General features: G+C 39.1%; 1 protein-coding gene and 1 non-coding gene across 2 annotated transcripts; one reads left to right on the forward strand and one right to left on the reverse strand.

Annotated features, from left to right (window-relative positions):
- On the forward strand, positions 1–16,587 carry LOC148800536 (uncharacterized). The gene is made up of 6 exons (XM_088903780.1): positions 1–132; positions 14,341–14,517; positions 14,665–15,306; positions 15,895–16,121; positions 16,206–16,335; positions 16,492–16,587. Exons 1-6 carry the CDS (start codon positions 1–3, stop codon positions 16,585–16,587), a joined length of 1,404 nt encoding a protein of 467 aa, XP_088759906.1.
- LOC148800537 (small nucleolar RNA R71) lies at positions 14,830–14,936 on the reverse strand. Its single transcript, XR_016071036.1, has one exon. It is a non-coding gene; the product is annotated as a small nucleolar RNA R71 (small nucleolar RNA).
- Positions 16,588–24,574: the final 7,987 nt, after the last annotated feature.

The raw sequence follows: 24,574 nt of genomic DNA on the forward strand, positions 1-24,574 counted from the left end.
ATGGGGAGTTGTTATAAGCCCTTCTCAGTTATCCTTCTCAGTTACACCTTACAGGTTAATATGGGGAAACGCAAGAGATTGAATATTGTCTCATTGAATTCCCACGAAGAGATGAAGCTCAACCACAAGGGGGTGAGTCCAATAATGAGGGGCAAACTACCCAGGCTGAGCCCAACAATGAGGACCAAACCACCCAGGGTAGTGCACCAGTGGATGCATACTCACAAAGGCAGCCAACTAAAGGTATTTCATAATTTTGTATATGTTAATTTGACATAAAAATCCTTAGTTTGTTTACTGAGTTATTATAACCCATATACAATTTACACATCTTTCATGTTTTCAGCTCAATACAAGCCTCAAGGTCCCACACGTATGTTAGAGGTGTGGGATATGGCAGCGGAGGAGAATATTGTTGTTCAAGTAGATGAAATGGGCCGACCAATTGGTGATGACTTACCAATTTCATTGGTACAAAAAACTTTTCTCTCTCTCTCTCTCTCTCTCAAACAGAGTGATTACAATAAACAGTGTATCATCCCTGTGGCCTAGATGCAGATCCAGTTCCCATGACCAGTAGAACAGTGGCAGACCTGGTTCCTTTGGCAGTACACCCAGGTCTATGCTAGGCCCTTAGTAGCCCCATCCAGATTCATGGCATTACCTAGGTCACCTATGCTGCACCAATAAAATACTCCCAGATTTTATAGGCTGTCTGGAAATCAGTAGGAATTTATGTCCGTCCCTGTGATTTTAAGTTAGGAGGCTGAGAAGTTTTCATTAGGGTGGCAGTACACCCAGGTCCCTTAAGCTCAACCACTTGCTGCCTCCGGTTTTGGGCCAGAGAGCAAATATCTCATTGAGCTGACTTGGGGCTGATCTCTGACTCTTAAATATCCTACAAAACAACTCTCAAGCGAAGTCCTCAAAGCTACATCTACAAAACAGAGGTAGCATGTTTCCCTCCTCCCTACACATGGTAGACCTCTTAGCAAGATGACATCCCCTGCCCTTTATGTTTTCAAGTATCAGTATGTTGCCCACTATTGTGCTTTGGATATAATTGCCACAATAGTCATGAATGCAATTAGAATCTGTGTTAAAAATCCATCCATATGATGCAACCAGACAAAAAGTAAAGACATGGATTTGCTAGCAAACTTTTCTTAACTTCTGAACCTTGATCAGCATCAAAAGAAAATGTTACTAAATTAAGTAAGAGATGACAACACAATGTATGGATTAATATTAGAGATTTCTAATGTAATAACAACTCAGTGGTGAGTTAGTCGGTCAATCCAAATCCTAGGCCGGCACCCTCAAGTGATTCCCTAAATCCAGTCCATCAAAAAGGTAGCTGTCTGATCTAGCAATCCACCTATATTGGGCTCCAATCTCCAATGACAGATTAGATTAGTTATCTCCCTCATCATATGTATATATTTCTATGAATAATCTTCTTCGATTCTTCACTAGAAATGTATATACATTTCTGGCCCTGTTTTGTTTGAAGTAATATTGCTTCTTCATGTTTTGTTTGATGGGCTGGAAAAATCCAGAGCCACAAGATGTGGGTCCCCAGAAATTGACCAACAGGCTCAGAGAAATTTGAGAAATTTCTACTCGTCGTTTTTGTTCTTTCAGATGGGTTTCTAGGGAGCTGAATGTTGTAACTGATTCCTTAGCAAAATCAGGGGTAGATAGGGCTTCATTGTATAGTGATAACACTTTGCCATTGTAATTCCCCGTCTTTTTTGATTTTTAATGGAAGTTGCCTCTTCTCAATAAAAAGAAAAAACAAAAAGTCAAATTCCAATTGCAACCTCCAAAGCCATTTGTCAAGGAGAGAAAAGTTTCTCTTTGCCAAACCAACTGAAACTAATCCCCCTCAAGCAAATAGTCTTCCAGTTTAAGAGGCTGTTCCTTTTATAATCCCCTGGGTCCCAAAGAAACTCCACCATAGTTTGGACTTTGAAAACAAAAAGAAAATACACCGGTAAATTTGATAGTTTGGATTTGATCAAAGTGATAATTCCACCCAAAGATCACTTACATCTGTAGAGAGAATATGTTTCACTGTACATGACATTATTATAGTATGAGGAACAGTGACAGTAGGGATTTAATTGGGTTGGATTTGCATTGGATTCAGTCATGTCCAAATCCTATCCAATTATTTTAAACTTAAATCTGAAACCATGCATGTGACTGACTTAAATAAATGGTCTCTACCAGCCTGGCCATCTTCATTTTAAGGAAAAAAAAAAACTATTTCTACAGTCTTTAAAGCTAGTAATAATATAAAAGAATAGCTTTTTTCTGTACATGTGTTCATTCATGCTAAAATGTGAGCCCTCCTTGTTGGTCAACATGATCTTTCATTGATCCAATTGGATAGTCTGACCACCCAATACATTATATTGCTAGAAAGAATATTTGATTATTGATTACTGATCTAGATTCTAGACATAAATCTGAGGAGCTGATTGGATGTTCATCCTGCTGTCCAATTTGATCTAAAGCATCATCCTGACCAGACATCAAATGGTAATTTTAGACTGTATTCAGCCCATTCAGCCCATTCCGGTCCATCAAATGGTAAATCTGAGGAGCTCCTCAGCAGAATGCTATTATGGCATTACTCCACATTACTTGGTACGTAGTAGAGGTGTAAATCAGGCCGTGCCGCCACGAATTGGTTCGGTACAGCCCGGTATGACGGTCTGCGGGTCGTGCTAGGCCCGGCACGACCATGTGGGCCGTGTTGGGCCTGGGATTTTAGGTCCATGGGCCGGCACGACACGGCACGGCCCAGCCGCAACCCGGCCCAGAATGGCCCGTGGCACGGCCCATATATATATTTTATATATATTTATATATTATAATTATATAGTAATATATAATATATAATATATTAATAAAATAAATATTTTTTTAATTTTATTATACTAATTTATTTAATTATTGCATATATAAACAATTTTATACACAAAATTCATATAAAATTAAAATTTTAAGTTTTTTTGTCAACTTTTTTTAAATAAATAGCTTTGACCTAGTACACGACCTGACCTGGCCCAAGGCTCAGCCCACAGGCCAGCCCGGCTCGTGGCACGGCATGGCATGATACGGGCCCACATGGGCTCGGGCCGTAGGCCATGCCGAACCGACCCCCAAAATTTTCACCGGGGAGGGCGGCACAGCCCATGATGGCCCACGGGCCAGCACAGCACGGCCCACACAAAGTGCTGGCCATCCACAGGCCGTGCCGGACCCACTTTACACCTCTACTTAGTGGGAAGGTTAGATATAATTTATGGCAACCCACTGATAAATACAACAGGAAGGAGCTAGCTACACCTAGCCCACTAGTGAGTAGGTATGTCAGCAAATGCATGCTCACATACACATTTTTTTTAATCAGCAGCTCACATACATAGAAATCAAAGCTAAGAAACTAAGAATTTGAATCCACTCCCACAGGAGCTAGCTACATCCAGCCCACTAGTGAGTAGGTATGTCATCTACCTTTTGGCTGGTTTTTATTAGTTACTGATCAAAAAAAATATGGGCTATGTTAGCCTAGAAATTTGTGGAAATCTCAAGCCTGGAATTATAAACCCAGCCTCTGTTTAAAGTGTTTTGGACCATAAACTTTCCAAGGCAGACCCAGGCCTAGCTATCAATGGTGAAGTTTGGGTACAACACAATGCAACTCAAACCCATCATGAATAAACCCTATATAAGATATCACCAGAGAAGACCATTGAATGGTAGGTCCAACTCCAATTGTTTGTCAAATATATCATTAAAGCATCACCACACCATCCTTGCTACTGAAAAGGATGGATAACTCAGCTTGTAACTTAGATTTATGGAGATGGCTTTGCTAGCCTACTGCTCTTTTCAGCACTATGGTGTTTTTAATGAAATGCAGGTGATGCATTTGGATTTAATACTTCTTGCCATTTTTCTATTAATGGATGAATGCTCAACTCCACCACTCCCCCAAACAGTCTACCCACTAACTTAACTGTGGGTTTTACAGGTACCATGGTAAGAAGGGCCTAATTTGCACCTATCAACTATATAAAATGGAAAGATATGCCCCAGACTTACAAAGATGATATGTGGACAACTGTAGAGGTATAAAAGTTGTTTAAGATTATCTAAGTTATTTATTTAAGTTTTGACACTCATGATGATAAGTCTAAATTTGGTGTCATTGGTTATAGTCAAAGTTTCAATTTGTGCCTAGATGCACTGAGCAAACAAAAAAGCTATTCCTACAAATTGTATCTGACAAGTGAAGGCAATAGAAGAATGAAATAAAGGCAAAGGGGTATGATGAGAGTAAAACGGAAGAAGAAATGGCTGCTAATGTTTCAGATGATCGGGTAGATAGGAACCAATATTGTACTGGTTCATTATTGGTGCTCTGAGGAGGGAAAGGTAGAGTAATGTATTATATTTATCATGAGTCAATTTAAACATTAGTATTTAACTATTTTTTATTTTGTTGTTATTTTTGTAGAAATTTAGCCAAATTAATAAAACTAATCGAGCCAAGCTAGAAGACCTTCACTGCACTGGCACAAAAGGATTCCTTAGGCTCATTGAAGAGAAGGTTAGTTCTACATATTTGCAGTAATGATGATAAATTTTTTGTTTTCAAGTTATTTTACCTTTATATTGTTAGACAAAAGAGGCCCATGGGGTGGCACCTACTCGTGCACAAATTTATATAAATAGTCGGATACGCAATGATGGAAGCATTGTCAATGAAAAGGCAGCGGAGATTATTGTAAGTACTATGATTGGAGGATATTGGGTATTTATGTAATTCTGTCTTATGTTTTATTTTGTAATATCAGGTTATGTTGAGGGTCTATCTATTATTCTATTAATCGTATGTGGCTAGTCCAACAAACCAACTGGTAATATGGGTTGTTCTCAATGTACAGGAGATCTGAACTCGATCAAACCACCCAATACTTATGCAATACTTTAAACCTTGGATGCCCCACCTGTCCTAGTCCTATCTAGTTTGTTGCATTGATGGCCAAGCACATTTAAACTCTGATTAAACTCTAATTAAACACATTGAAAATGTTGTAGAGAAAACAAACATTCAAACCCTAACCAACTACGTTCATACCAGAGGTTGTTCTTCATCATAGGAAGCATTTGCCACGTTTCTATTTAGTTAGCCTTAGATGAGTGGCTGGATACTTGGGATTCTGTGCAGTTGGAATTTGTTGGCATCTGAAAAACGAGTATCCAACAGCCTGGCATTCAAAGGGAATAAGTATATATTGAAACAGTGGCTATTGAGCTTGGAATTATTATTAAGAATAGTAGTTAATTAGCCAAACAGTGGCTATTGATGAGCTGAAACTTAAATTAAGCTGCTGTGTCACCTGGAAATCTTCTAGGTTGGGATCCAGAAATCACATGTTTTTTGAAATACATGGCCAATTTGGAGGGTGCTGGTCCCCTACCCATCTTATAGACTTTCTAATTCCTCTGTAGCACTGGAAATACCCCCCAACCATCGGATTGCAATTACTGCAGAGATTGTGTTGAGATAAGAGCAGCCGCTTGGACTGATCTGCACCCTCCTTGATGCTCTAGCCGATTTCTCAGTGCCATCACTTGTTAGCTCTTCATTTTCATCCAACTGCCTCAAGAAACATTCTTCAATTTCATTTAGCTGGTCATCTTCATAATCTTGTCCTGTAGATCTTATTAATATTCTAGAACCTAATTTAGAGTTATGTAAGATTTCCTAGTATGGAGACATTCCTTTAACAAGTTCTGAGCAAGTTCTTTAAAGGTTCAGGCTTCTCTATTCTAGATATGCATGGACAAATTGAAAGATCTCCTTTTGGGTTCCAGTTCCATGTTCTGGAGTTGTGGTTTCCAAGGGATGGAGTACCTTTCTGAGGTCTGTCATATATTTGATTTCTTGGCCATTAAGATTCTTTTAAAACATGGGGGTCATGTCACTATACTTCTGTATAACTGCTTATAACTATGTATTTTGATGTATCTTAGTTCTCTTTTTTCAAGAATCTAAGTGGGATTTGGTTCCTAGATTTGGATTTCTAGCATTTGGATTATGATTTCACCTTTTTATAACAAGGATAAATTACTTAAACCTCCCCTAGTTATTTAACAGTTACATAAACTGATTAAAATAAATATCAGATTAATATATATATAGACAACAGAAACAGAAACAATCCAAAAACACTCACAATGAGTAAATTAAATTCCTTGGTCCAGCAAAACACAAGCCCCAAAATAAGCCACTTTTGTCAAATATCAACCCCACCTCAGGCCAAAGGAATACCCAGAACATTAACATAATCCCCTAATCCAACAGAACAAGGTGTTCCCTCTGGCAGCTGAAGATAAAAATCAATTATATACAAGTGTGATATATCCCATTAAATAGGCTGGCTACACTCCACCTATCCCTTCTCTTACATAAGCATCTATGTGCAAAAGAAGTTTCTGCCTATTTGCCCCTATTTTTGCCAAGGCATCCACCATTCCATTTGCTGTCCTTTGAACCCACTTAGCATGATACATTGTTTGGATGGCTTTTAATGATCTAGATTTTATGTTTTTTTATGCTAAAATAGCGTGGATTTTTTTAGAAATTTCCATGTATTAATTGAACGGATGGGATCTATTGGTAAATGCTTGGTTGGTCATGATTAATTCATTGCTCTTAAGAGACCACATTGTTAGCGTGGATTCTTGGGTTGATTTATTTGGAACCTCAATACATTACTTGGATGGTTGAGATTAAATCACTGATCTCTCTGATCTCCCCAACCTCGTAAAATTTTTCCTAAGCTCATATGCCTTCTTCTTGTTCTTCTTTGTCTCTTTAGAAACTCTAAGATTTCTAAGCCAATTTCTCTATAGCCTTATAGAGTGCTTAAAGGCCAAGTAAGGCATGCAACAAATGATTGAACAAACAGGAGTTTTGCTGAGATTCTTACTTTTTCCATTTACATGCATTATATGCTAGCTCATGAGGGGCCCTGTTCATTTCTCTATTTATATGGGATACACATATTATATCAAAAAAGGTAGGAGATTGGATATCTCTGCTTTAGTTGTAGACTTTGTAGTAGTCCTCAAATACTGAGATCTATAATATATATGTGTGAGTTAAAATGAGACAAAACGAGGCAAAGTCGTCCATGTCTAAGAGTATCCAATTTAACCCAAAGCCCCTTTTTACTTGTGAAGCCAAAAACCAGGTTTTAGTGCATCCTGTTTTATAAAGGCTATGAATAAGCAATGCAACTCTGTGGCAGCTTACAGCTACAGTTCTCTGTTAATTTAATACTTTTTCCTACACAATGTATCCTAAATAAATCTTCCTGTTATTGCTTGATCATCTAACAACAGGTCACGTTTCTGATCAACTTGTCCAATTAACTAGTCTATTATAAGCTTATATATATTTGAAAACTGAAAGCAGCAGTAAGGGGTACATTCAAGAAAAGCTATGGGATCCCTCCTCTCAACCACGCCACCATAAGGGGTACATTTGAAAACTGAAAACTGCAATGATCAAGTTCAGAAAGGATTCAAGTTATTTGTTCTAGGCTTCTAGCCATTTAATGCCTTCAACCTGTCAATTATAAAGCCTTGAAATATACTTCCAGTTGACTCAAGTAATATGGGTAGCATTTTGTCATCACCAAGGATCCGAAAGCTATTTCAAAAACCAACTTATGCTGGGTTAGAAAAGGCAGAACTCAATTGGTATACCACAAATCAACCCAAAGATCATAACCAACTTATGCTGGACCAGAAGCAAATTTATCTTTTAATCATTTTGTTAGGGCTGTTCAAAAGAAGACCCAAACCGACCAACCCAGTCCAACCCAACCCGAGTTGGCCGGATTTTCTTTAGCGTCGGTCAGTTTCGGGTTACTAAAAAGCATAAACCGATGGGTCGGTTTGGTTTCGGTTTCCACACATGAAAACCGAAACCGAACCGACTTAGTTCCCAGCTAGTACTTAATAGTTAGTACCTAACTTAGTTTCTACTTTCTAGTTACTTATAATTACTTATAGTTTCTACTTTCTAGCCTTCTCTTTAGGAATGCCATTAATGGCAAGCATTGCAATACAAGGAATGCCATTAATGCCATTAATAGCTTGCATTTTCTTGGAAGGTTTAAAGAAAGGATCCTATTCTCTAAGGTCCTTTACACCAAATAGGTAAATACAATTAGGTGTCTTTTTTACTTAGATTAGAAGCCTTCTTAAAAATTCCAAATTTCAGTCTTCTTTTTCTAACACAATTTGACTTTCTCTTTTCTTGTTAACTTCTAACTTGGTCTGCCCTTACTCTCTTAGCCCCTCAACTCAAGTACTCAAACCGACCCAAACCGACTCAAACCGATTAGGTCGGTTTTGCCTAACATAGGGTCGATTTCGGTTTCATTTTCAAGCAACCTGACTAGGCTGGGTCGGGCGTCCGTCCTTTCTACAACCCTCGAACCCCTCGAGACACCTTAGCCTTGAACCAAGACGAATTCAAATATGCAAAACAGAGAAACTAACAAGAATTAAATCTAAAAGATTGCAGAAATAAAAATAACAGAAAAATAAAATAAAGAAAAGAAAAGAATGGTTGATCAGATCTAGTGGCGGTAGTTGCAGAATGGTTGAACAGCTTGCAGGAACCCCTCCTGACAAGATCTAGGCATCCTTCCCTTTTACAACCCTTGAACTCCTCAAGAAACCTTAGCCTTGTTAACTGGGTGAATTGACAAATCCCTTCTATAGGGCCCCTAGGACCATTTTTATAGAGAATGGTGGACACAACTGAAAATAGGGAGAAAGATGGGGGCGGTAGCTGGGATTTAGCAAAGTTAGGGATGCCCTAGGGTTTCTAATGGATGGCTAAAATGGTTTTGAGGTGATCCTATGGCTGAAAATAAAAGGAGAGGGTGCCCAATATTATGTAGGGCTGAGATTTGGGCACCCAGAAATGGAAGGTGTAGATTAGAACATCTAGGGTTGAAATATTAATATTAAAAGAATAGGTGGTGCCCTAGATTGAATGGTTGGGATATAAGATGGAGGGAGTGGCTGATATTTGGAGGTGAGGGGCTGAATGGTGAGGATTAGTAGAATAGGTGGCGCACTGGGGTTTAAAAGCTATAAAGGAGAGTCCTAAAATGAGTGGTTGAGACTAAAAGAGGTGGATGGTGGAGATTAAACACCTAGGGGCGCCTAGGGTTTGCTAAGAGTGAAAAGATTAGGTTAAAAAGGCTCCTTAGGGTTTGCTAAGGAGATGGGAGCATGGTAATACAGTATGATGGGAGCCAAATGAGTTTAGTAGATAGGAGGCGTCCTCCTGTTCTCAATTCTTTACAAAAACAACCCCTCTCTCAGTTGGTCTTTACACCAGCTTCCCAAAAACTGCACTTCAACCTAGAAAACTTCATAGTTTTCTACATAATTTGCACAAAGACCCTCAAAGGTCACATAGTTGATTTTAGCTGGGAAAATGGTACACTTTGACTATTCTAAGTCCGAAAATACCCCTAAATTGATGCCCTTAAGGCATCAAAATGCAGAACTATCAACAATTAAGATGATTTTATCTCTATGGGATTTTGCATGATGACATTCAGTTGCTGATCTTGATCTTTTCTACCTATTTACATTTCGTCCCAAAATAAAAGTCCATCAATAAGAAGGCACAATTCATACTGATGAAGAATGTGAAGAGCACTGCCCATCCATATGGCTATGAAGAGAGCCTTAATAAAAAAATTTAAAAAAGAGAGAGAAGAAAGAGAATAAAAAGATGATGAGAGTAGACCTTGAATTAAATCCCTAAAGAGATGACTTGAACATCTGATGCTTATTCCAATTTTTATTTGGGCCTTTTTAACAACCCATCATTTGTGACCTCCATCCTATGCCATGTTCTGTCCTAATGAGCAATACCTCCTTGATCTATGAAAAATTGGTAAATCAACACTAAACAGACCTATTTGGCCGGCAATGAAGGACCTTCTCTCCATTGATGTATCAACTTCATAACCCACCATTTATATTAGCCAAAAAAAACTGGGGCAGACCCCCTGTGATAAAGGTTTTTCTAACAATGAATCATTGGTTCAACATCTTACAATTCTATCGTGCATGCTTTTGAAGTCAATGAGTTTTAAGTGATGATCCTGAAGAGAGGGTACACACTCTCATTTGATGCAAACCAGATATAATCTATTTGGACATAATTACTTTCATATGAATTAAGGTTGAAAGCATTTTTTCCCTTGAATTTTGAAGCTTTCCCTTCTTACCATTCCAAGATTTCATGTCCTTATGCATTACTTGATAATTGAATACTTCTTTGTACCAAAATTTGAAGAGATGTTTTGATCTTTTTTCTTGCATACTCAATTTCTATCTTGGTTGTGTTATCACATCATATCCCTTTGGTTTCTTATATGTTGGTCATTCTAAGCTCTTTTGTGCGAATCAATGTCGTTTTCTTCGAAAATCCCTTTAGTTGTTTATCTCAAACTTCAGTGTTCTACTACTTATGTTCATATTCATTAAAGTTTATTTTTTTCAGTTAAAGTAACTAAATCCCAATTTCATTGATGATATTCATATTGGCTTTCTGTTGGTCATGTCAGCTTCTTTGCTTTGACCTACATCAAAAATCCTATTGGAGTTACGTCAACCTCTATGCTTTGACCCATGTTAGAAAATCCCATTGGTCATGTCACCCTCTATGCTTTGACCTACGCCATAAATTTTATTGGTCATGTCAGCCTCCATGCTTTGACCAGTGTCTATCCTTCATTGGCCAAATCAGCCTCTATGCTTTGACCAATATTAGAAATTCCATTGGATGTCAACCTCTATGCTTTGACCCACGTCGAAAAATTTGTTGGTCATGTCATCCTCTATGCTTTGACCCACGTCAGAAAATCACATTGGTCATGTCAACCTCTATGCTTTAACCACATCAGAAAATACCATTGGTCCTGTCAACCTCTATGCTTTGACCTGCATAAGAAATTTTGTTGGTCATGTTAGCCTCTATGCTTTGACCTGTGTCAGAAATTGCACTAGTCATGTCATCATCTTCTATTTGACCTATGTTAGAAATTCCCATTGGTCATGTTAGCCTCTATGCTTTGACCTACGTCAAAAATCTCGTTGGTCAGGTCAGCCTCTATGATTTTGCTCGCGTCAGAAATCTCGTTGATCATGTCAACCTCTATGCTTTGACCACGTTAGAAATTCCATTGGTCATGCCAACCTTTATGCTTTTGACCTATGTCAGAAATTTTGTTGGTTATGTTAGCCTCTATGCTTTAGCCCTCATCAGAAATCCCATTGGAGTCGTGTCAACCTCTATGCTTTGATTTACGTCAGACATTTTGTTGGTCATATCAATGACTCAACCTCTATGCTTTGACTTGCATAAAAAATTCCCGTTGGTCATGTCAGTGTCTATGCTTTGACTTACGTCAGAAATTCCTCTGTGCTTTGATTCACATTAGAAATCCTATTGGTCAAGTCAGCCTCTATGCTTTGACCCACGTCAGAAATTCTATTGATTATGTTAGCCTCTATGCTTTAACCTGTGTTAGAAATTCCATTGGTTTTGTTAACCTTTATGCTTTGACTCGCGTAAAAAATTTCCGTTGGTAATGTTAGCCTCTATGCTTTGACCCACGTCAGAAATTCCATTGGTCATGTCAACCTTTATGCTTTGACCTGCGTTAGAAATTCCATTGGTCATGTTAGCCTTTATGCTTTAACCCACATCAAAAATTCTCATTGGTCATGTCAGCCTCTATGTTTTGACCCACGTTAGAAAATCCATTGGTCATGTTAGCCTCTATGCTTTGATCCTCATCAGAAATACCGCAGGTCATGTCAGTCTCTATGCTTTGACCCACGTCAAAAAATCCCATTAGTCATGTTAGCCTCTGAGCTTTCACCTACGTTACAATTCTATTGCTCATGTCATCCTCTACCCTCTGACTTGCGTCAGAAATCCCATTGGTCATGTTAACGTCTATGCTTTGGCTCGCATTAGAAATTTTGTTGGTCATGCCAACCTCTATGCTTTGACCCACGTCAGAAATTCCATTGCTTATGTCAGCCTCTATGCTTTGACCTGTATCAGAAATTCGGTTGGTCATGTCAACCTCTATACTTTGGCCCACGTCATAAATCCCATTGGAGTCATGTCAGCCTCTATGCTTTAACTTATGCCATAAATTCTTTTGGTCATGTTAGCCTCTATGCTTTGACCTACGTCTATATTTCTTTGAAGTCTATGTAAGTTTCCTTGATTTGTCTTGGACTATTAATTTGATTGAGTAAATAAAGGCGATATAAATGATAATAAAAGAAATATAAAAAGGGATAACAAAAAGAAAAAAGAGAAAAAAACAAACAAAAAAAAAAAACAACAAAGAAATAGAAAGAAATAATGTGGGGTAAAGAATGATTGGGATGGCTTGAAAAATGATAGAGTTGTGTAAAAACCACATTAATTCTAAGCATTGAAAGAGTTAAGAAAGAAGTTTCTATTATTAATCCATAAAACAAAGGAGTTTTGCCTTTCTCCGTAAAGTCTAATGTGTGTTTTAGTGATGTGTGTGCAAATTACACATAAATTCTTATGTTTATGCATGGTTTTGATGCTGATTTGTGTAAATTCTTACTTCAATTTAGCTTGATTTCAGGAAATTATCAAGGGAGACCAGCATAGGGGAAAGATAACATAAAACCATGGAAAAGAGGCCAAGTGAAGGCAATTCACCACAGTTGGGAGAAAGGCCCAACCGAAAAGCCTAAGGAGGGATATTCGATGCATGAAGCTTGGCAGCACTCCATTGGGGAACCCAAGGAGAGAGCCTAGCCGAAGCTCATCAAGGGAGTCCATTCGCTCCAGCAAGAGGAAGGCCCATGTACAGCTCAAGAGCAGCCCAAAGTGCAGCCCGAGGAGCCTAAAGGCGGCAAACTTTCTAGATGAGAGAAAGGGGCTGAAGTAAAAGCTACAAAAGGAGAAGAGAAAGAGGGAAAAAGGGTTCAAACTCCTTTGGTTCGAAATCCTTTTAGGAGAATTGAGAGAGAGGTGCGCAAAAGAGAAGAAAGGGGGAGATTCAAGAAGCTTCAAGAGAAGAAGATGTGCTGAATCCGAATTTGGAGAAAAAGCCATTAAAGGAGAACAATCTAGGTTATCTTCTTCCTTGAATTCTGCGCAAGTAGTAAATGATCTCAGCTAGGGTTTCATGATATTTTCTCATTTGATACTTCTTTCTTGCTGTAATTGTGTCATGTTTCATGTAATTTCAGATCTGTAATTAGTTCTCTGGGGTTATTCGAATGGATTAGATTCAATCTTGATGTTTCTTGGATAGGATTTTAATTGTTAGAATAGCTAGTCGAATTGAATTTGTATGCTAGACTATCCGAATTGCTTGATGAAGAATTTAGACAATCTGATTTCTGTTTGGCCGAACTATTCTTAATTCTTTGAGTTTCTAGATTGCTTGAGAAAGAGTTTAGAAATTCGGATCTGCTAATCAAAAACCGAATTGAATACAAGGTTAGAGATAACTTGTACAACTCGGTTGGTCTTCATTCAATTCTGCAATGATGCCCAAGAACTCTTGATCTTAATGCATGCATGAGGATTAGATTCTTAATAGTGATATAAGAATCATCACTCATGCATAGATTTGAGCATGCGCTCGAGAGAGGCTGTCCATAACATTGGGGTTTCACCAAACCAATGCTGAATCTCAATCCAATCGAATGACCAAGAGAATTAATTGTTGAACCAAATCTGTTCACATATAGCTTGTGTTCTCAATTGCATGAAAGATGATTGATCCAATTTGCTAGAGATAGTTTGTTAGTTAGAAATTCACTTTTGATTAGGTTAACATTTCGGTTATTCGGATAAAATATGACTGATATATTATTAGTAGTTGCTGTATAAGTCATCGTGGGAACGATACTCTATTCATCACTTTATTACTTGAGGGGCGACTGCACTTACTAGTGTAGCAATTACGCATCATGTTTTTGGCGTCGTTGTCGGGGACTTAATCTGATTTTTAATTCTGAATACGATGATTCTGAATTGTATACATTAACCTCCATTGCTGATATAAGTCATTTTCTTTCTTCTTGCTAATTGTAGTTGTCTTTGGCTGCTGATCTTGTTTCTGTAGTGTGCAGTTTTCTTGCTTGATAGATTATTTTTCTGATTGGTGTACATTAGCTTCTTTATTACTTTGACTTGTACAGTTTATGACAAGCAGATCTGAAACGGAGGGAATCTCCTACGATCCCGAGATTGAAAGAACCCTCCACATCCGCCTTAGAGTTGGTAGACAACTGAGAGCTGAAACTGAAGAGATGGCCGAACCAAGAACCATGATGGACTATGCCAAACCAACCCTTACCGGGGCTGCTTCAAGCATTGTAAGACCAGCCATAGCTGTCAATAATTTTGAGATCAAACCAGCCATACTTCAGATGATATAAAACACGGTTCAGTTTTGTGGCATGACTCATGAAGATCCAAATTCTCACATAGCCAACTTCTTGAAAATTTGTGATACTTTCCAGCACAATGGGGTGAGTGATGATGCAGTTAGGCTCAGGTTGTTCCCATTTTCATTGAAAGACAAGGCCAAGACTTGGCTGAATTCTTTGCTAGCTGGATCTATAGCAACATGGGATGAAATGGCTAGCCGATTCCTCCCCAAGTATTTTCCTCCATCCAAGACAGTGAAGATGAGGAATGACATCACCACTTTCTTTCAGCAAGATGGAGAGTCATTGTATGAGTCTTGGGAGCGTTACAAGGAGTTGTTAAGGAAGGTCCCCCATCATGGACTTCACATATGGCTGCAAGTGGAAACCTTTTACAGTGGGCTGACCGAAGCCAACAAGACCATTTTGGATGCGGCAGCCGGGGGTTCCATCAACAACAAGACCCCTGAAGTTGCCCATGCACTCATAGAGGAGATGGCTGCAAACAACTACCAATGGCACTCCGAGAGAGCACAAGTTAGGCGGCAACAAGGTCTTCACAATGTGGACACATATACATCTCTATCTGCGCAAATAGGTGCACTCAACAAAAAGATAGATGAGATGCAGATGGCAGACATGCATGTTCAGTCCGTGACTTGTGATTGGTGTGGGGCAGGTCATATCAGCACTGAATGTCAAGTTGGCAATCAGTTTATGCAATTCCCAGAACAGGTAGACTTTGTTGGCATCATTCCAAGGCAGCAAAGAAATCAGTATCCTCGTGCCTTTAACTCCGTATGGAGGAACAACCCGAATCAGTCATGGCCAAATTAGAACATGGTGAAGCCCTTTCCCTAAAACTTCAATCAGCCGGAAAAGAAGACTAACCTAGAGGAGCTGATGACCATGTTCATAGCTAGTGTTGAAACAAGATTTCAAATCCAAGAGGCATCAATAAAGAACTTTGAGAATCAAGTTGGGCAGTTGGCACAAATGATTTCAGCAAAAATACCGGGCACTCTACCTAGCAATACTGAAGTAAATCCAAGAGAGTAAGTGCAAGCTATCACTTTGAGAAGTGGTAAGGAGCTGCCAGAATTAGAGAAGAAAGCAAGGGCTAAAAACAAGGTTGATGCAACCCTTTAAACCGCAAAGAAGGAGGAAGAGCAATCTGAACCAAAGAAGGAGAGAAACCAACAGCCGCAAGTACCATTTCTGAATAGGTTGAAGTAACACAAATTGGAAAGGGAATTCGGTAAGTTTCTTAAAGTGTTTAAGAGTTTACATATTAACATCCCTTTTGCTGATGCTTTAGCCCAGATGCCACACTATGCAAAATTCTTGAAAGAGATATTGGCAAATAAAAGGAAATTGGGAAATGTAGCTATTGTTGCACTCAATGAAGAATGCTCAGCAATCCTCCTCAACAAGTTGCCCCAGAAACTGAAAGATCCAGGGAGTTTCACTATCCCTTGTACCATAGGCAGTTTGAAAATTGATAAGGAATTATGTGATCTAGGAGCTAGCATAAACTTGATGCATATTCGGTTTTTAAGAAACTAGGATTGGGTGAACCCCAACCTAGTAGAGTTGCAATTGCAATTAGCTGATAGATCCATAAAGCATCATAGGGGAATCATAGAAGATGTGCTTGTTAAAGTAGATAAATTCATCTTTCTAGTTGATTTCATTGTATTAGACATGCAAGAGGATGTTGATGTTCCTCTTATCCTAGGGAGACATTTCCTAGCTACGGGGAAGGCAATGATTGATGTCCAATAAGGTCAACTCAGCCTTAGGATCCAGGATGAGGAAATAACTTTTAAAATGTCTGATGCTATGAAACATGCACCCTCTAGTGATGATTCTTATTACATGGTTGATGTTATTGATTATGTGGTTGATGATTGCTTTTAGGTTAGCAAGTTGGCTGACCCCCTTGACCTTTGCATACAAGAGGGAGGAGCTGCAAGGGAAGAAAATGATGAGATTCAAAGCATGCAGCATACCTGAATGCCAATCCACAGTTTCAAGGGAAGGGATTTCTCAAGTTGGAGAACTTGGACAGATCGCCAACACCAACAAGCAAACCTTCAATGCAAAAACCTCCCACCCTTGAGCTGAAGCAACTTCCACCACATTTGGAGTATGCTTTCTTAGAGGCATCATCAGCTCTACCGGTAATCATATCAGCAGAATTGAGCCCTTTGCAAAGAGAAAAACTGTTGAGAGTGTTACGGGAACACAAGACAGCCTTGGCTTGGAAGGTAGCTAACATCAAGGGTATCAACCCATCTATGTGCACAAACTCAATTCTGATGGAAGAAAGAAGTAAGCCTTCAGTTTGGCCCCAAAGACGCCTGAACCCGAATATGAGAGAGGTGGTGAAGGATGAAGTCATCAAATTACTAGATGTCGAGATTATTTATCCTATCTCTGACAGTTCATGGGTGAGCCCCATGCAAGTAGTGCCGAAGAAAGGTGGCATGACCGTTGTTCCAAATGAAAGAAATGAACTCATACCGACTAGAACCGTCATCGGGTGGCGAGTATGCATTGACTACAGAAAATTGAATGAAGCCACACGCAAGGATCACTTCCCTCTCCCATTTATTGACCAAATGTTAGAGAGGCTGGCCGGGCATGAGTATTATTGTTTCTTGGATGGGTATTCAGGTTACAATCAGATTCCAATTGCACCGGAAGATCAAGAGAAGACCACTTTCATTTGCCCATATGGTACCTTTGCCTATAGGAGGATGCCATTCGGGTTGTGCAATGCTCCAGCAACTTTTCAGCAGTGTATGATGTCAATATTTTCTGATATGATTGAAAAGTTCTTTGAGGTTTTCATGGATGATTTCTCAGTCTTTGGCTCTTCATTTGATGCATGTTTGAACAATTTGGAGAAGATGCTTAGGTGGTGCAGGGAGACACATCTAGTGCTGAATTGGGAGAAGTGTCATTTCATGGTGCAAAAGGCATCGTGCTTGGGCATAAGATTTCACAGAGAGGTATAGAGGTTGATAGAGCTAAGGTTGAGACAATTGAGAAGTTGCCACCACCAACATCCGTCTGATCTGTGAGAAGCTTCTTGGGACATGTCGGGTTCTATAGAAGATTTATCAAGGACTTTTCCATGATAGCCAAGCCATTGTCCACTTTGCTTCAGAAGGATGTGGCCTTTGATTTCATAGCCGACTGCCTACAAACATTCAATATTCTGAAGGACAAGCTAATCAATGCACCAATCAAGATAGCACCGGATTGGACACTTCCTTTTGAGCTGATGTGTGATGCGAGTGATTTAGCCATTGGAGCTGTTCTAGGACAAAGAATGAACAAACACTTTCAACCAATCTACTATGCTAGCAAAACCTTGAATGGAGCCCAACAGAACTATACCACGACAGAAAAGGAACTACTAGTAGTGATCTTTGCTTTTCATAAGATTCATTCATTTCTGATTTTTTTCCAAAGTGATTGTGTATGCAGATCACTCAGCATTAAGGCACCTGCTTGCCAAGAAGGATGCAAAACCGAGGCTGATTAGGTGGATCCTATTGTTGCAAGAACTTGATGTTGAGATCCGTGACAAGAAAGGTACCGAGAACCTAGTTGTTGATCATCTCTCCCAGTTAGATAATGCGGATTTAGAAGATAAGACAATCAGCACCAACTGAGAGGAGTTTTCGGATGAACAACTCTACTCCATTAAGGTAGATTCATCACCTTGGTTTGCTGATTTTGCAAAATATCTTGCTGAACATGTTATCCCTTCGAACATTTCATATCAGCAGAAGAAGAAATTCTTCTCTGATGTGAAACACTATTTGTGGGAGGATCCCTTTTTGTACAAGCTGTGTGCAGATCAGATCATAAGGAGGTGTGTCCCCAAGGAGAAGATGGAATCGGTGCTCCGATAGTGCCATGATAAAGAAGCGGGAGGCCCACTTCGGAGCCAACCACACTACAGCCAAGGTTTTGCAATCAGGTTTCTATTAGCCTACCTTGTTCAAGGATGCTCATAGGTACGTGTCCGCATGTGACCAATGTCATATAGCAGGTAACATTTCCTGACAGAATGAAATGCCCCTCACTAATATCTTGATTTGTGAAATTTTTTACGTATGGGGTATAGACTTCATGGGACCCTTCCCGAATTCTTTTGGTAATATGTACATTCTAGTGGCTGTTGATTATGTGTTTAAATGGGTGGAAGCCATGGCTTTACCCACAAATGACTCTAGGATGGTAGTACATTTCCTAAAAAAGCTATTCACCCGATTTGGCACACATCGAGCTATAATTAGTGATAGGGGAACTCATTTCTGCAACACCCAATTTGAGCGGCTAATGCCAAAATATAGTGTTACACACAAATTAGCTACCCCATATCACCCTCAAACCAGTGGCCAAGTCGAATTAGCTAATAGGGAGCTCAAAAGAATCTTGGAGAAGACGGTAGATTCTGCTAGGAAACACTGTGCAATCAAGTTAGATGATGCATTTTAGGCATATAGAACTGCATATAAAACATCCATCGGCATGTCTCCATACAGGCTAGTTTTTGGAAAAGCATGTCATTTACCTGTTGAATTGAAACATAAGGCATATTGGGCACTAAAGTTCTTAAATTTTGATTCACAAGCAATAGGAGCAGAGAGGCGGCTGCAGCTGAATGAATTGGATGAATTCAGACTTGCCGCCTATGAGAATGCCATGATTTACAAGGAGAGAACTAAAAAATGGCATGATGGAAACTTGTTGAGATGTGATTTTCATGTGGGCCAGCAAGTGTTGGTGAAGGATGAAGTCATCAAATTACTAGATGTCGGGATTATTTATCCTATCTCTGATAGTTCATGGGTGAGCCCCGTGCAAGTAGTGTCGAAGAAAGGTGGCATGACCGTTGTTCCAAATGAAAGAAATGAACTCATACCGACTAGAACCGTCACTGGGTGGCGAGTATGCATTGACTACAAAAAATTGAATGAAGCCACACGCAAGGATCACTTCCCTCTCCCGTTTATTGACCAAATGTTAGAGAGGCTGGCCGGGCAGGAGTATTATTGTTTCTTGGATGGGTATTCAGGTTACAATCAGATTCCAATTGCACCGGAAGATCAAGAGAAGACCACTTTCATTTGCCCATATGGTACCTTTGCCTATAGGAGGATGCCATTCGGGTTGTGCAATGCTCCAGCAACTTTTCAACAGTGTATGATGTCAATATTTTCTTATATGGTTGAACCGTTCATGGAGGTTTTCATGGATGATTTCTCAGCTTTTGGCTCTTCATTTGATGCATGTTTGAAAATTTTGGAGAATTTGCTTAGGCGGTGCAGGGAGACACATCTAGTACTAAACTGGGAGAAGTGCCATTTCATGGTGCAAGAAGGCATCGTGCTTGGGCATAAGATTTCATAGAGAGGTATAGAGGTTGATAGAGCTAAGGTGGAGACAATTGAGAAGTTGCCACCACCAACATCCATCTGATCTGTGAGAAGCTTGTTGGGACATGCTGGGTTCTATAGAAGATTTATCAAGGACTTCTCCAAGATAGCCAAGCAATTGTCCACTTTGCTTCAGAAGGATGTGGCCTTTGAATTCACAGCCGACTGCCTACAAGCATTCAACATTCTGAAGGACAAGCTGATCAATGCACCAATCATAATAGCACCGGATTGGACACTTCCTTTTGAGTTGATGTGTGATGTGATTGATTCAACCATAGGATCTATTCTAGGACAAAGAATGAACAAACACTTCCAACCAATCTACTATGCTAGCAAAACCTTGAATGGAGCCCAACAGAACTATACCACGACAGAAAAGGAACTACTAGTAGTGATCTTTGTTGCAAGATTAGGTGGATCCTATTGTTGCAAGATTTTGATTTTGAGATCCGCGACAAGAAAGGTACCGAGAACCTAGTTGTTGATCATCTCTCCCAATTAGATAATTCAGATTTAGAAGAGAAGACAATCAACACCATCTGAGAGGAGTTTTTGGATGAACAGTTCTACTCCATTAAGGTAGATTCATAACCTTGGTATGCTGATTTTGCAAATTCTCTTGTTGGACATGTTATCCCTCCGAAAATTTCATATCAGCAGAAGAAGAAATTCTTCTTTGATGTGAAACACTATTTGTGGGAGGATCCCTTTTTGTACAAGCTATGTGCAGATCAGATCATAAGGAGGTGTGTCCTCGAGGAGGAGATGGAATCGATGCTCCGGTACTGTCATGATAGAGAAGCGGGAGGCCACATCGGATCCAACCACACTACATCTGAGGTTTTGCAATCAGGTTTCTATTAGCTACCTTTTTCAAGGATTCTCATAGGTATGTGTCCGCATGTGACCAATGTCAGAGAGCAGGTAACATTTCCCGACAGAATGAAATGCCCCTCACTAATGTCTTGATTTGTTAAATTTTTTACGTATGGGGTATAGACTTCATGGGACCCTTCCCGAATTCTTTTGGTAAGATGTACATCCTAGTGATTGTTGATTATGTGTCTAAATGGGTGGAAGCCACAGCTTCACCCACAAATGACTCTAGGAGGGTAATACATTTCTTGAAAAAGCTATTCACCCGATTTATCACACCTCGAGCTATAATTAGTGATAGGGGAACTCATTTCTACAACACCCAATTTGAGTGGCTGATGCGAAAATATGGTGTTACACACAAATTAGCTACCCCATATCACCCTCAAACCAGAGGCCAGGTCGAATTAGCTAATAGGGAGCTCAAAAGAATCTTGGAGAAGATGGTAGACTCGGCTAGGAAAGACTGGGCAATCAGGTAAGATGATGCATTGTGGGCATATAGAACTGCATATAAAACACCCATCGGCATGTCTCCATACAGGCTAGTTTTTTGAAAAGCATGTCATTTACCATGGAAAAGAGGCCAAGTGGAGGCAATTCAGCCCAGCTGGGAGAAAGGCCCAACGGAGAAGCCTATGGAAGGCTATTCGGCCCATTAAACCTAGGCAGCACTCCAGGGGGGAACCCAAGGAGAGAGCCTAGCCGAAGGTCATCAAGGGAGCCCATTCGGCCCAACAAGAGGGAGGCCCATGTACAGCTCAAGAACAGCCCAAGGAGCCTAAAGGCAGCAAACTTTCAAGAAGAGAGAAAGGGGCTGAAGCAAAAGCTATAAAAGGAGAAGAGAAAGAGGGAAGAAGGATTCAAACTTCTTTGGTTCAAATTCTTTTTGGGAGAATTGAGAGAGAGGCGCAAGAGAGATGAAAGGGGGAGATTCAAGAAGCTTTAGGAGAAGAAGAGGTGCTGAATCCGAATTTGGAGAAGAAAGCATTGGAGGAGATCAATTTAGGTTATCTTCTTCCTTGAATTCTGCGTAAGTAGTAAATGATCTCTGCTAGGGTTTCATGATATTTTTTCACTTGATTCTTCTTTCTTGCTGTAATTGAATCATGTTTCATGTAATTTCAGATCTGTAATTAATTCTCTAGGTTTATTCGAATGGATTAGATTCAATCTTGATGTTTCATGTAATTTCAGATCTGTAATTGAATTTGTATGCTGGACCGTATGAATTGCTTAATGAAGAATTTAGACAATTTGCTTTTTGTTTGGCCGAACTGTTCTTAATTCTTGGAGTTTCTAGATTGCTTGAGAAAGAGTTTAGAAATTCGGATCTACTAATCAAGAACTGAATTGAATACAAGGTTAGAGATAACTTGTACAATTCGGTTGGTCTTCATTCAATTCTGCATTGATGCCCTAGAACTCTTGGTCTTAATGCATGCATGAGGATTAGATTCTTGATAGAGATATAAGAATCATCACTCATGCATAGATTGTGCATGCGCTCGAGAGAGGTTGTCCATAACATTGGGGTTTCACCAAACCAAGGTTGAATCCCAATCCAATCGAATGACCTAGAGAATTAATTGTCGAACAAAATCTGTTCACATATAGTTTGTCTTCTCAACTGCATGAAAGGTGTTTGATCCAATTTGCTAGAGATAGCTTATTACTTAGGAATTCAGTTTTGATTAGGTTAACATTTTGGTTAATCAGATAATAGATGGCTGATATATTACTAGTAGTTGTTATATAAGTCCTCGTGGGAACGATACTCTATTCATCACTTTATTACTTGTGCGGCTAGTGCACTTGCTAGTATAGCAATTACGCATCAGTAGTGGAGCTTCATCATCTCAACAACACGATCAACATGATCAAGTTTTGCAGGAAAAAGTTCAAAACTTAGAGGGTTTGGTGAATGGTTTTATATCTATATTTCAGAGACGATTTCCTGATGAGCAACTTAGTGATATCATGAGTCTTGTAAACCAAAACACAAATAGAGAGATATGATATATTTAGATTCAAATTTTTAAAGTGATATATAGAATATTATTGTACTAATCAAATTTTTTCTAATTTAATAGGATCCAAATGCTGTTACTACTCCAGATGCCTCACCAAATGGGCATCAAAACTCTTCGACTTCAAGCCATCATCCTCATGGAAATCAAAGCAGTAATATTTGTAATAATTATTTTACTTTATTTGTTTTGTAGTATTTTATTTTACTTTAGGTGTTTCACGAATAGCTGCTTGCTTTCACTATCTAAGGATTTTTTCCATTCTTTTGTTTATTTCATTTTACCTTTTATTTCTACTGGTAGAGGAAAATCAACTTCATGAAGAGGAACTCCTACTGTTGCTTGAAAAATCAATTTCAAAGCCATGGGCATGCTTTTTGTTGGTTCTAGTATATTGGGGCAAATAAGTTGGTGGTTTATCCAACTGTTGCTTGGACGATGTTAAAAACATAATTTTTGGTTTCAATGAAAATTTAGGTTTTTCTAAGCTTTTGCATATTTAGTTTTTTTTATGTGTAGTTGTTCTTTCTATGTTGGTCATTTTGGTTGAACAGGAATCTAGAAAAAACATTCTTTAATGTACAGGTGTTCTCTTTGTGTTGGACATTTTAGACAAACAAGATTGTAGGGAAATATATTTTAAAAAAAAACACCTATACCGATGGACAACTTTCGTTGGTATGGCCTGAACCTATACCGACGGACTACTTGTGTTGGTATAGCCTGAACCTATACCGACGGACTACTTCTGTTGGTATAGCCTGAACCTATACTGACGCACTACTTCAATATATACCGACGGTTTAGCAAGCCATCGGTATAGGTGTCTACACCTTATACCAACAGTATAGGTCTATACCGACGCTATCTTACTAGACACATCGGGTGATCGTCGAAGTAGCTCATTTATGGCTATACCGACAGATTATATACCTATACCGACGGATTGGGGCCATCGGTATAGGGCATATTTCCTATAGTGTAATCTAAACATAAAAGAAAATAATGAACTACTGATTTATTAATACATAAAACTCAATATACATTAATATAATTGGAGTTAAGGGCATACAGTATCTATTACCAACCCCTTTGATGAAAAAGCAAACTCTTCTTATAGACAAAATACTTTTGTCAATAATTGAGGGGCTAATGTAAGGTCATAGATTCAGACTCTATGAAGATTGCATTGTAAACACCTAAGTTAGTGACCACTGCACAATCGCATCACATCTAAAACCCAAACCTCTACACTCAGGTAACAATTAAACTATGTTGAAGAACATCCAATTATGGCAAACACCTAAAGACCATTACAATGCAACCCCACTTAAGCCTCAAACCATGGCAAACAAGCACACATGCGTTGAGATGCATTATACTATTGCCTCAACACAAAATGCAATATGAACTGGCTCAAACATCAAATATCTTGTGAATTAATGCATTAGCACAATAACCTCCTATGTTGTGATTCAATATCGCCAAATGCACTACAGTGCAGTAGTGTACCATATGCCAATGATAAATCTCCACTTAAGCACTACAACGCAGTTATGTAATACTCGCGAAAGTCATGATGATAAACCAACCTATTTACACTTCAAGCAAAATGTCTAAGGCATAAGAGGATTC

Source organism: Nelumbo nucifera, chromosome 4, assembly GCF_055504915.1.
Source record: "Nelumbo nucifera cultivar China Antique chromosome 4, China Antique-T2T, whole genome shotgun sequence".
Lineage (NCBI taxonomy): Eukaryota > Viridiplantae > Streptophyta > Magnoliopsida > Proteales > Nelumbonaceae > Nelumbo > Nelumbo nucifera.

Coding starts and splice junctions, on each gene's coding strand:
- LOC148800536 (XM_088903780.1), top strand. CDS start 1: ATGGGGAGTTGTTATAAGCCCTTCTCAGTTATCCTTCTCAGTTACACC. Junction 133..14,340: donor TGAAGCTCAACCACAAGGGG/GTGAGTCCAATA, acceptor TGACTTGTACAG/TTTATGACAAGCAGATCTGA. Junction 16,336..16,491: donor ATTTCCTAGCTACGGGGAAG/GCAATGATTGAT, acceptor GATTGCTTTTAG/GTTAGCAAGTTGGCTGACCC.